Below are 13,634 nucleotides of genomic sequence, written 5' to 3' on the forward strand. Positions count from 1 at the left end.
CCTTCCTAATCTTTTTTTTTTTTATTTGCTATTCTTTTTCATAATAGTTTCTTTTGATTTGTCAACCTTAAGTGTCATTGTTTTTCATCAATAATTACCACAGAGACACCTTTGTTCTAAGTATCTTGATTTGGTGACAAAGACAAGAATATTTTTAAGAATGGATATTAAAATCTACCTTCCTTATTTAATTATAAATAAATTAAAATAATTTAATCTATTTTAAATTGTAACTCTATAATTATTATTATTATCAAAATTTTAAATTCCAAATCCTCATTTTTTTTTTTTTAATTTGGTCAAGGAATGAAAGGGAGAGATGAGACTTGAAAACCCTAATTAGTCACACTAGAGAACAAACGCTTGAGCATTAATCCTCCAGCAAATGAGTCATGGATTGATATAAACAATGGCCATAAATATCAATAACGGACAAAAGATGTTAATTCTAATGTCACAAATATGAGACTGTCCACCCCAAGGGACCTGAAAAAGAAATTGTCAACAGCAACCTTTACTTTAGGAAGCATTATAATTTGAGTAAAGTAGCAACAGTTCATCACAGTTCTCATCAAATAATACTGAAAATCCACACATGCCAAGCCACATGAATCCAAGATATTGACAGACTTCATTGTCTGGGATACAAGCTGCACAAATGCTTATCAATTATCTTTGGTATTTTCCAAGCCATTGCCAGAAGAGTATACAGGGAAAAATAACCCCTGAAAAGTCTTATTTACATAACTACAATTGGTGTATGCTAGACCCAGAAGGAATTTTCCTCTAAAATTTTCCAAAGGCCAAAAACAAAATGAAAGATAAAAGCCTAGCCACTCAAAACTAATCCAGGTGATGTTAGAATAAATTTTAAAGAGTACATGTATAAAATTCTGTTAGCAAGACAAAAAGGAAGTTATCAGCACTCTCAGATGATAACCGATGGTTAGTTAACTGCCAGCCAGCATCCATGAGCAAAAGCCACAAGCTTTACAATGGACATGTGTTCACCAAACAAAAATGGGGATGGCTTGCAGATGTTTGAGTAATAGGTTAACTAAACAAGCAATTCAGAGGAACAGTGTTTGAATATGACCCTACCATGAGGTCTAAAATGGCCGGCAAACAATTCAATCATTGAGATCAGCCAACGTGTTATAACGGCAAAGTTCCCCACCATTTTTTCCCCAAATTAACTCAAACCACTTGCTCTGGATTCTGTCCTCCCATTTTAGCAAGCAAAAGAAATTTGACAATGGTCCCATGATCGCCTCCATTATAAAGAGGTAATATCTCTAATTGATCTCTCCTAACACAACTTGCAATTCTTTTTCTGGACTGGCAAACAAAATTTTTAAAAGTAACAAATGAACAAATTGTAAGATTAAACTGGGTATCCAGATAAGCTAACCTCAGCCACTTGGTCATCCCAAGCTGGATAACGTGGCAACCACAGAACTGCTGCCACTTGTCATTGTAAACTTCCATTCCCATATACCCCTGATATCTAAGAAGGGCCCAGGCCATACTCTCAAAATCCACCTACACTGAAATACTGCACAAATCACTCAAATCTGGACTTGCTGCTACTGTTCATGCTGCCATGTCTCAACACTACTTGCTAGACCATGCAACACCTGATTTGCAGCATACCCATGGAAGGGGCACTATAGATCCCAACCAAAGGGACTATTTCTGATTCTCTGAAGCACTGTCAACCCACTAAAATCTCAGACATTTACCGGTAACCCATAATTGTGGAATGATCTAATTCGTCCATCCCATCCTGCAGTCACAATGACTAGGCCCCATGCATGAGAAGTGGCTGTACTCTGACATGAAGCTTTCAAAAACTTGTACTGGGATTTGTGCATTGCTGATGATGTGGACAACGGGCTTGACGAAGGCAGCGTTTCCTCTGGCCAAGTTGCAGAACCCTTGGGAAAGGGTTCTAAGAAATATTCTTGACCCAAAGAAAAACCAGCCGGTGAAGAAAATGGCATAGCTTCTAGTGAATCATCATTTGAGACATAAAATCCTCCTCCATTTTCTGAGTTCCCATTTTGAAAGCCACACCAAGGTATTGCAACAGATGCATTTGTAGAGAAACGCTCACAAGACCTTATCTTTTTTGCTTGCACAGGACTATGTTCTTTCTGATCAACGCAATTCCACACATATATATTGGAATCCTCACAAGCTGAGATAATATGCTTTCCATCTGAAGTAAAACATGCAGATATCTGGCTTGCTGCATCTTTTAGACCTAAAGAGAAAACTGAAGAAATTTAGAAACGTAGTGAATAAAGCATAAATCCAAAACATTGCAAATTGAAATGGTCCACTGAGCTTTGACAATAAGAATTTCAAAAATATGTGTATTATCATAAGCAATCAATCTTGCTACTTAAGCATCTGAGTTGTCTGAAACAAAAACACTAATTCATGAAAAGTTAAGAATAATAAATGGACACATACCTGTGTATTTGCCAATCACATTAAGACCTTGAAGAATTCTAACTTGTGAATCAGCACAGGTCACCATTACTTTGGTTGAGTCTCGTGGGAAGAACTGGGATCAAAGAAATTCGATGAGATTAAACTGAAAACAATTTTTTCTTTTTTTTTTTTTGTCCGAGAAAACAAAATGTACACAGAACAGAGAAAGAAACATGAAATAGGGCTGGAGAGAAGATAATTACCTGGAAGCCAGTTATCCTTTTGCAAGGTGACTTCTTTTTATTGTGCAAACATATCCGAGCATCCAGTTCCAAGTGACTGTCTGAAACAAGAAAACAAAAAACTTGCAGTTTAATGTGGACATTCTTCTTTAAATCATTTATCTTATTTTAAGGTAAATGACAACATACTAGATCTGAACTTTATGCAATCTGTATGATTTTCATATGATGGTCTACACAGTCAGATTTAAGGTACATCCAACTCATAGACTGCCTACTAGATGATTTTATCCCTCTTTTATTTATCATAGAATCTTATCCATCTGTAGTTCCTTCAAGAAACAGACATGCTACTCTCCACTTGCATAAAGCTAAATCTCCTTCTAAACAGTAAACCATACATAAACCCATGAAACTTGCAATGTCGAGAATTCCTCACAAAATCAATGAAAACTACTAGGACTAAGCCTTTTTTTTTCTGCAGGAGGTGTATCCCAGCTGGGCAGGAATAATCACCCACTGGCCCCTTGAAGTGGTCAGGAAACCCCAAGAAGCAGATAGCAAGATGTCAGTCTATAGGTCAAACAGTACAGTTGACATCCACCCAGGCTCGAACCTGGGATGTCTCCAGCCCAGTAAGTCAGTGCTAACCACTAGGCTAGCACATCATTGGTTGGATTAAGTAATTAGAAATCATACATTTGTAACCAAATAAAGCACCACCCCTTATACTCATAAAATTAGAATTTAAGAGACTGGTCATGCAAGCTGTATTTCAACAAGGATATAATATATATACAGTCAAAAGATTTACTTTATAAGGAAAAAGGAACAATTTAACGCCCTAAAGACTGCTATATGCTATTTATCTGAATAAGCATACCTGACATATCATAAAAGCGACAATTGCCTCCCATGGAGCCTACAATCCCTCCCTGCACAAAGAAAACAGTAATTTTTTCTATCAGTCTACTTAACCAGAATAAACCCTTATGGCAACAAGATGAAAGAACAAGAAATCACTAAACCTGTCCATTTGGATGATAACACACTGCAGTAACCATTTCTTTTATATCAGTCCAATCAACAACTTGGCAACTGGGAATTGCCCAAATGCGAACTTTTCCATCTATGGAGCCACTCATGAAATAATTATCGTCCACAGGGTTAAACTGAACGCAGGTTACTGCATTATAATTAGAGAGAAAAAGAAAAGGAAAAATCAGGAAAAGATAATTCCATATAAAACAATAGATGAGTCAAAAAAATGCCCGAAAATAACTAAAACCTTGGCTAATAAATCAACTACTGAATTATATATTTAGAAATACACAATCCAGCTAGAAACTCACCATAATTATTATGTGAAAAGACTCGAAGGCAATGGTCATTTCCTACTTGCCATAGACGAACTGACTTATCCTCCGAAGCTGACAGCAAATGCTGCATCAACAACACACAAATTAGAAATTAAATTTGGCATTGACATTACATTTTTTTAGGTAGTTCAGAGAAAAAAAGCTTTTGAAAAGCTACTTACATGATCCTTTGACCAGGAGAGATCCAAGATCTCTCTGCTGTGTCCATGGAATTCATGCAACGGTTTCTCCAGTATCCGGAAAATTTTTGGAGGGAAAATGACACAAGCAGAATCTGATGTTTTCCTCAGGTTCCTCACTTTAGCTGTTTTCTCTTTATCAGTAAAGAGGGGCTTCAACTCCGACAGTTGATTGACGGTGAAATATATGCAGGATGGATCTATTTCTGGGATGTCAAGTTCATTTGATCTCTCATCTTCCAGGACTTGCCACACTCTCACAATTCTGTCTTCTCCAGCACTTGCAAGGTATCGCCCATCAAGACTAAATTTCATTGTCCGAATTGAACCCTCATGGGCCTGGATATCTTGCCCCTTATAAAGAGCTGAAAGTTCCTTTGTCCGCTTCCCATGTTGGCGAACCTTAACTCTCTGTACCCTGTATTCTAGCAGCGAGTCATCGCCATCATGCCTCAATTTTTCAGCTGCTCGTTGCTTATCCACAACACATGCTATGGAACGCAGTCTACTCAACCAACGCTTCTTCACACTTTTTGGGGTACCCATAAAAGTACTTGGTTCCTCAATTTCCTGCTGTACAAGTTGTTTGAAAGAGGCAGATGATCCAGAAGTGTTCCCAGATTCCTCAGCTGTTACAGAGTGTTCCAAGCTCACTTCATCGTTGCACACCATTCCCCCACCAGAAGTCCCCTCCCTACATATGAAATCCACCTTTGAACCCAACTCCTCTAGCAAATTGGAGTTATCATTAGACCAACATGACATTGTAGACCGAGTTGAACAAAACTCATCTTCAAAAACTGATTTTCTCAACACAGCCCCACTGATCTCTCTGATTCTATCAATCTCCCCTTCCATATTATGCACTGTAACCGAACTCTCATTTGAACATTGATCTAATCCCACCCCCATCCAACTGAAGAACTTACTCCGCCTCTCCTCAACACTTATGGGGCTCCTCATCCATACTTCATAATGAGGACTATTTGGAATTGAATTATCAGCACTAGAATGGGAATCAAATGTCTCAATAATATCGGACTTTCCATCAGAAATTGATGCAGTCTCCTCGTGTGCATCAAAAAACCGATATTCTTCTTCACTCAAGCTACCCATTATTCTTTGAGTTCAACCCATGAAATTCCACCTCAAGGAACCAACTTTTTAAGCCCAAGGCAACGTGCTAAAATCTAAATTCCTTCAACACAAGCAATCCCAATGAACTAAAAAAAATGAAAAGAAAAAACACAACACACAAAATCCAAGATCAGTAAAACAGAAATGCGTATATTAAATCAAACAGCAATGATAACAATAACGATAAAACAAAAACCAAGAGATCCAACATGGATCCCAATCTTAACCCATTGAACCTGGTCCTCCAATTAACAAAAATTCCATCATTTACTAATAAAAAAATCCCAACCCAAAATTTAAAAAACAAAAAATTACACAACTTTTTAAATAATGAAAAATGAACACCCCAAAATTTTGCAGCAAATAAAGGGGTTAAAAACAAAACCAGTACACGGAAACAGAAACCCATTCACCAGAAATTGAAGATCATTTGATTGCATTTGAAGAAGTGAATCAAAATTATGAATTATAAATACGTAAATCATTTCTCTTTTACCCCTTCTCACAAATGAGATTATTAAAACACTTAAAAAAAAATAAAAATTGCTTACATGGGCTTGCTTCTAGGAGATAATATTATCTTTGCGACTGAAGATGGCATAGATCGAAGCACCCATAAAAATTCGTGGCGTTTTGGACCCTCCCCCTCTCTCTCTCTCTCTCTCTCTCTCTGTGACTGTCTCCTCCTCTCCCTCCCACACACAGAGAAAGAGAAAGCAAGAAACGCACCAACAATAACCAGATATAATAATACTATAATATTAAAAAAAATCATAAAAAATTAAAATAATTAGAAGAAGAAGAAAGAGAAAGAAGGGTAAAACAGGAAGAGGAATAATTTCCTTGATTTTCGTGAACTGATGGCCCGAGAAACGAGATTTGGAGAGTTGGATTTGCTTCCCTAACCCCAAATGGAAACCAATCTTTTATACGGTTCTTACAGTTAATTTCCTCGGTTAAAGAGTAAAATTTTCAAATTGCCCCCTTCCTTTTTTATTTTTTTCAATTTTTACCTATTAGGTGCTATTACATTTCCCACGTCATTGCTCATGTAAATATTTGTTAATTAAATTGTTTTATTTACTAATTTTTTTTAAAGGAAAATTACTATTTCCTTAAATTGTTTTATTTGTTGCTCTTCATCCCATTTCAATATTCCCTCCATCCCATTTTAATAAATTAAAAAAATAATTAGATAACATTATATTTATAAAAAATTATTTATTTATTAAAATATTTTTATTGGCTAAAATATTTTTATAGTATCATTCAAATGTAAAAAAATATAGAAAAGATAAATGCATTGAAAATAATAATAGATAAGAATAAAGTTAAAAAATAATTAATATTTTCTTAATTTTATAAAATAATAAATAAAAATGAATAAAAATTTCTTTCTAAGCCATCTTTAGCATTGGATAGTATCATTTTTATAAAAGAAATATTAATAATTAATTAAAATATCTTTATAGTATCATTTTTTTATAGAAAAAAAAATATTAAAATAGATAAATATATTGAAAATAATAATAGAAAAAATTAAAATTAGAAAAAATAATTAAAACTTTCTTAATTTTTTAAATAGCAAATAAAATTGGGTAAAACAATTTTAAATCATCTCTCACAATGAGATGGAGAGAGTAATTAAATTATTTCTATTATTATTTGTAAATATAGATGAATATAGAAAACTTAAATATGTAATTTTATCAAACCATTAATTGGGAAGTTTCAATAATTAAATTAGATGCATCTTATGTGAGATTTAATTTTATATAATTATATAAAATTAATTAAAAAATATATATAATGAATGCATAAATTTAAATATAAATATTTAATTTAAAGATTATTAAACTTATTTTCATAAAAGATTAAGTTTATAATAATTAAGTGTTCATTTAGCATTGAGATTAAAGAATTAACACTATTTTTTTAAAAATATTTCAAATTCTATTTAAAAAATCAGTTTAAAAATTTTATTTTATTATTTTAATATTTTTATAATTAATATTTATTAAATTTAATTTAAAATTAATTTTTAATATTTTTTACCTAATATATTTTAAAAATTATTTTTCTCAATTAATAATTTTAACAGTGTATATATATATATATAATTGGAAAAAAAATGTGTATATATCCTCGTCTTGCAATGCTCCGCCGGCGACCACCACAATAGGCAAAATTGCACTAGCCGAGGGCCAGCTTGAATATTTTTGTTACTGTCACCATTCACAACTATTTTCCTCTCAGATAAAGCCATTTGCCAACTATATATGCACTAATATACTTTTAATTAATTTTTATTAATTATTTATAAATACTTTTTATCAAACTCATAATTATTTAAAATTTTAAATATTTATAAATTTAAATTATTTTATAAATTTATAAATCAATTTTTATAAATTAAGTTAAATATTTTTTTAATATATTTTAATAATGTTAAAGAAATTTTCAGAGTCATAAAATATCGAATTTAAATCAAATTAATTATTAAAAAAACTTAATATATTTTATAAAATAAAAAATATAAAGACCAAATATCCCCATATTATATGTATTTGAGTATTCCAATTTTGTCATGAAAAGCAATGAAAAAATCATTAATATTTTTCTATTGAAAAATGTTTTTTTATCCAATTTTTTTTTATATAAATTTAATATATCTCCTGCCATCTCATTATTTTATTAGTCCTAATTTTTAAAAAATCTATATACTTTATAGATATTTATCATAAATAATTTCTATAAGATGGCATCAAATTAATAATAATAATTTAATATAAAAAAAATCAACAATTGATATTTATCTTGGAATATATAAATTCAGAATTAAAATTCTCACTATCTCTATCACTTTTAAAATTCTGAACATATTTTTAAATTTTACTAAAATAGTATGCTCTAACCTATAGCTGAGCAAAATTCAGTTCAAATTAAAAAATTAAATCAAATCGAATCAATTCGGTTTAATCAGTTTGATTTTAAAATTCAATCGGTTCAGTTCGGTTTTATATTATAAAAATTTTGGTAATTTCGATTCGATTCGGTTTTAAAGAGAAAAAATCGATTAAACAGAACCGAACCGAATAGTAATTTATATATTCAAATCGAACCAAATCGAACTAAATCGATTTTTGAATTGATTTATTTTTATGAATTATATTTAATTTTATATATATTAATTGTTTAATTTCATTGATTAATGGTTATTAGGTTCAAACCAAAGTCAAAATTAGACCAAATAACTTAAAAATCAAGTCTAAATTAAAAAAATCAATCAATAATCAAAATCGATAGATTTAAATCGAATTAAATCGAAATAGAGTGATTTGGTTCAATTCGATTTTTTATCCATTTTGATTAGATTCGATTTCTAAAATTTAAAATTTAATTTTTATAATTTAATTCGATTCGAACCGAATACTCACCCCTACTCTGACCATGAACGGGAAAGTCCCCCAAACTAAACTTGTCCTAATAAAAAAATTAATATAATAAATATAAAAAAAATAATATTTTTATTAATATTAAAAATATATTTTAATATTATTATATAAAAATTTTGATCTAAATATTATTTATTATAAGAAATATTAATTTTAATAATACTTTTTTAACATTATCTTATGCATAATATTAAAGTAATAAATAACATCAATTTGTTGCAGTGACTTTCAACTCGGGCGTGGTAAAAGCCACGTGTTTGAAAGAAAACTATATATTTTAAAATCTATGAAATTTGAATTCTAAACATTAGCTTTGAATTTATTATCTAAATGCCCATTTTTATTTTATATTTTAAAAAATTGTTTTGAATTATTATTTTTTCCAAATGAGAATAATAATAGAAATATTTTTTTTCAAATATGTGATTTTTTTATTGTTATGAGACTTATTCTTTTATTAAAAATATATTTTTTATTTTTTTAGGAAATTAATTTAACATTATTAAAAATATTTTTAAAAAATAATATTTCTAAAAAAATTTATATTTAAATTAAAAAAAAATAAAATATATTTATACATATTAAAAAGACATTATATTAATTGCATAGGTAAGCAATAGGGTGAAGAGTGATGAGGAAGTGGTCAACAGTTGAGGGCAGACCAGACCACTAAATTGAGGTAAATGGTCTTTCTCTATGACCCTTATGTTGTTTTCATTGTCTAATAATTTAGTGTTCTAAAGACTAATCAAAATCAATGTCACATTGTCACCTTCTTGCTTCTTTCTCTTTTGGCAACCCATCACCCATCCCATGCATAAACCTATTTTCTTTCATATTTCCAACTCTAACCCTATGCTTTTCTCTTTATATCCAACATCACCCTCTAAGATATATTTTAAAATTCTTATTATAAAAATATAAATTAATTTTTAATACTTTCTAATTAACACATTTATTGAAATATTATACTTAATAATAACTCCAATATACCAAATATATCATATTGTGTATATTAATTAAAAATTATTAAAATTTAGTTTTAAGTTTAAATTTAACACATTTTATTCATAAAAATCTTAAAATAACTAAAAGATTTTTTTTTTATTAGTGATGGTGTTCGTAGATTTTTCTTGTGGGTCTAGACCTGCAAAACAAGAGAGAATATCGAATGTATTGACTTGGGTAAAACAGTATCAATTAGTATTTAAAATATTATTTAAAAAATTTTAAATTATAGAATTCTAACAGGGTATGAGTTAGGTTGTGAATGTGCCCATGAATTTTCTATCATTCAATTATTATTATTGGGATATTTTTTTTATGTTGATGATTAATGGGACCCTAATGTAACATGAACTCTTCTTAATAAGGGATTATATTCCTAAGATTTGTGATCAAGAAATTCTTCTTTCTTGTCAAAGCAATAGTGATATACATTATTATAATTAATAGTATCAATAATTAGAGGTTGATTTCATGATTAATTGGTTAGGATTACACAATACCATTACTTTGGAAATATTTATTCCAATAATCACATATAATATTAATATCTAATTAATCAATATAATATTGTTATGTTAGCAATTCTCAAATTTAACCAATAAGTGTTTCATATTTGATCAATTAATAATTTGATAAAAATGAAAAAAAAATTCATTAATTAGAAATAAAATACAAATCAACATATTATATTTTTATATAAATAAAACAAACTACTCATACAAAAAATAATATAAAGAATTTAAAAAATATAATAATATTAATTAACAAAGTATGTATATTAATCAATAAACAGGTTGCGCACTCAATTATTCAACTTTATAATTTTTTTCACAAGTTTTATAAGATAATCTCCAAATTTAGATTTTCTTTTCTTAGAAAAAATAAAATATATTAGTAATAAAAACACATAATAACTCTATTAAATGAAAAAAAAAACGACACCGTAACAAATCGGATAACAAATATATGTTATATGTTTTCTTCTTTTATATATAAAATGTTAAAAAAAATTAAAATTTTATTATATGTGCTTCTTATATTAGGACATCAACACTAAATTGTTAGGCTATTCATGCACATTACTTGCATATTACTTTATGGCAATAATAATAATATTATAGCTAGTGTCATTGTAGGCTCAAAATTACACGTTAGGTTAAGATGCTAGTAATTGCTAGTAATTAGGTCAACTTTTATTAGGTTTATGTCTTCATTAGAGCCATACAAACCCTAAAAAGGTCCAAAAGTAGAAAGTAGGCCTTGCTTCCTATTTGCTTAACAATTTAGAATCATCATAATTATAATGTTATGCAAAAGTATCTACAATTATCATGATTAATATGAATGTTATGATTATCTTTTAACTAGCATTGGCAATAAATCAACCGACCAAATTATTACAACTTTGAAAGCATTAGATCATTGTCTTCTTAAAAGATGGTTTTATTAACTTAGGTGAAATGGGTAAATATGATTTGCATAATATATTATAATTAAAGGTATTAGGTCATCTTTTATTTGTTTTAATGGATTTGGATTGTCGTTGAAATTCATTAATTATATATAATTTTTTAAAATCAACGAAAACACAATGAGCCAGTACAATTGATGATGCGCTCTCCCTTTCTCGTCATTAAGGTGAATAATCTGAAAATTATCAAACTCGAAACTTCCTCATTTTCTACACCTTAAAAATAAAGAAAGATCAATATCAAATTATATCATGTTAGCTTAAGTATACATATATATATATATATATATATATATATATCATTTAATAATATGAAAAAATAAAAAATTTTAGTTCGAATTTTTTCATTTCTTGATATTGATTAATTAAAAAAAGAAAAAGAAAGGAAAAAGGTGGAAAAGAAAGGAGAAAGGAAAGATTAGTTGATTAGCTTTGTTGTTGCTAATTAAATATGTTAACCCTATTCAAAGACAAGTAGACACTAATAATACATTCATGTTTGCGGCTATTTCTACACCCATCTTTTCTTTGCCAACCCTTTTTGCGAAAGTAAGTACATAAGGCTTCTAACTCATTAGTAGACAAGATGAATATATATAACATTATTAAATATATATATATATATATATATATATATATATATATATATATATATATATATATTAAATAATGTTAAACTATATCATACTAATAACATGTCAAATTAGCAATCTAAATATCGATCGTCATGCATGAGCAAAGTTGCTTCAATGTCAAGAAAGAATGGCTCTAAACATTGAAAATTTTAAAGAAAACGAAAACAGCTTTTCCATGGTTTTATGTAAGTGTTAATATAGCAATAACAATAAGAATATTTGCATTAAAAGTAGTGATTTGGTTTCCGTGGAATTAATTCACATGATTGCCATGTGGCCTATACATGTTGTGCTATATATATATATATATATATATATATATATAAGTTGGTGTACCAAATCTCAAATTTAGGGCATGAGTAGTAAGCTAATAATAATACACCCTCCTTTATAAATTTGAAATTTATCAACTTGTTTTTTAATTTTTTATTTGTTTGACTTTAATTATGATTTCAAACGCAAATTTCATAATAAACTTCTATATATAATAAATTAGGATTTACTCAATGTTATTAAATTCAGTTCAAAAGTTGACTCAATGGATGAAATAGGTAAATGGATCACTGATCCATTTAATAAGTTAATAATTCAATTAATGGATCATTAAAAATTAATTAAATATAACATTTATTAATATAAATAAATAAATATAATTAATTAATGATTTTAATTATTTAAAATAAACTTTATTATTTATTAAATTATATTTAATAAATTTTAATAGTATTTTAAATTTTATATAAAAATATTAATGCATAAAATTTTTTTTATAAATGTATAATTCTCTTTTAAATATTTATGAAATAAGAAGTATGTGCTAGAAAAATAAATACATTGAAATTAAAAAAATATATAACTACCAACCTAGCTCTATTAATTTTGATCGTAAAATTTTTTTATGAGATTTTGAATTTAATTCTTCATGCCAATATTTAAAAAAAAAGATTTTATTAAATAATTGATTTGGCTGAGTCAACTAGTTCAATCGTCAAGTGAATCAAATCACACCGAGTTACTTTTTTATCTAATTTAATTATAAATTCAAACTAATTTAAGGATCAAATTATTAATTTAATCAACGATTCAATTCAAATTTAGTAACTATTATTTTATCCTTTTAGTACTTACCATCAGAGGTATTTTTTGGTTAACTTTTACTTGTTGAGAGTATTTTCTTTTCAGACAATTTTAAAAGTGTACTTCTCCATATATGGCAATGGCTTGAAGGGTATGGAAAAAGTAATCAAATTAAAATTTATTTAATTTAATTTTAAATTTGAAAAATAAAGTTGCCATATAATTTTAGTTGTCACTTCCCAAAGCATTATTATTATTATTATTATTATTATTATTATTATTATTATTAGTAACATATAAATATAATTTTTTTAGTGGGAATTTCAGAAGTGGAGACTCTAACGTAGATCTATCAGGTGAGTAATATGTCTATGATTACTGAATTAAGTCAGAGTGAGTACAACATAGAAACATAATATTATATTCTATTTCTGTAAGAAGATGGGATTATTATTATTATTTTTTAATTTGGCAAATGACAAAAACTTATATATTATAATTATGCATGAATTATTAATTATATATTTTGGAAAAAAAATCATATGATCCTTCTATGAGTTGTAAATTGGAAAAAAAAAAAAAGAGAAATAATTTTATCAATGTCTTGTGGTT

At 28.2% G+C, this 13,634-nt stretch overlaps 1 protein-coding gene across 1 annotated transcript; it reads right to left on the reverse strand.

The window, feature by feature from the left end:
* Window positions 1–651: 651 nt before the first annotated feature.
* Window positions 652–6,273, reverse strand: LOC110651359 (uncharacterized). Its single transcript, XM_021806666.2, has 8 exons — window positions 5,928–6,273; window positions 4,222–5,462; window positions 4,034–4,124; window positions 3,710–3,867; window positions 3,565–3,616; window positions 2,703–2,782; window positions 2,479–2,572; window positions 652–2,266 (listed from the first exon to the last, which is right to left on the reverse strand). The coding sequence occupies exons 2-8, from the start codon at window positions 5,353–5,355 to the stop codon at window positions 1,731–1,733; spliced, it is 2,145 nt and encodes a 714-aa protein (XP_021662358.2). The 5' UTR covers window positions 5,356–5,462; window positions 5,928–6,273; the 3' UTR covers window positions 652–1,730.
* Between the last annotated feature and the right edge of the window lie 7,361 nt (window positions 6,274–13,634).

Source organism: Hevea brasiliensis, chromosome 9 (assembly GCF_030052815.1).
Source record: "Hevea brasiliensis isolate MT/VB/25A 57/8 chromosome 9, ASM3005281v1, whole genome shotgun sequence".
NCBI lineage: Eukaryota > Viridiplantae > Streptophyta > Magnoliopsida > Malpighiales > Euphorbiaceae > Hevea > Hevea brasiliensis.

What these genes read in the sequence shown, in the direction of transcription:
- LOC110651359 (XM_021806666.2), bottom strand. Translation starts at nt 5,355, where the DNA reads ATGGGTAGCTTGAGTGAAGAAGAATATCGGTTTTTTGATGCACACGAG. An exon ending in AAAGGATAACTGGCTTCCAG is followed by an intron (nt 2,573 to 2,702) that starts GTAATTATCTTC and finishes CTTTGATCCCAG; the next exon opens with TTCTTCCCACGAGACTCAAC. An exon ending in TGTGATTGGCAAATACACAG is followed by an intron (nt 2,267 to 2,478) that starts GTATGTGTCCAT and finishes TTTTCTCTTTAG; the next exon opens with GTCTAAAAGATGCAGCAAGC.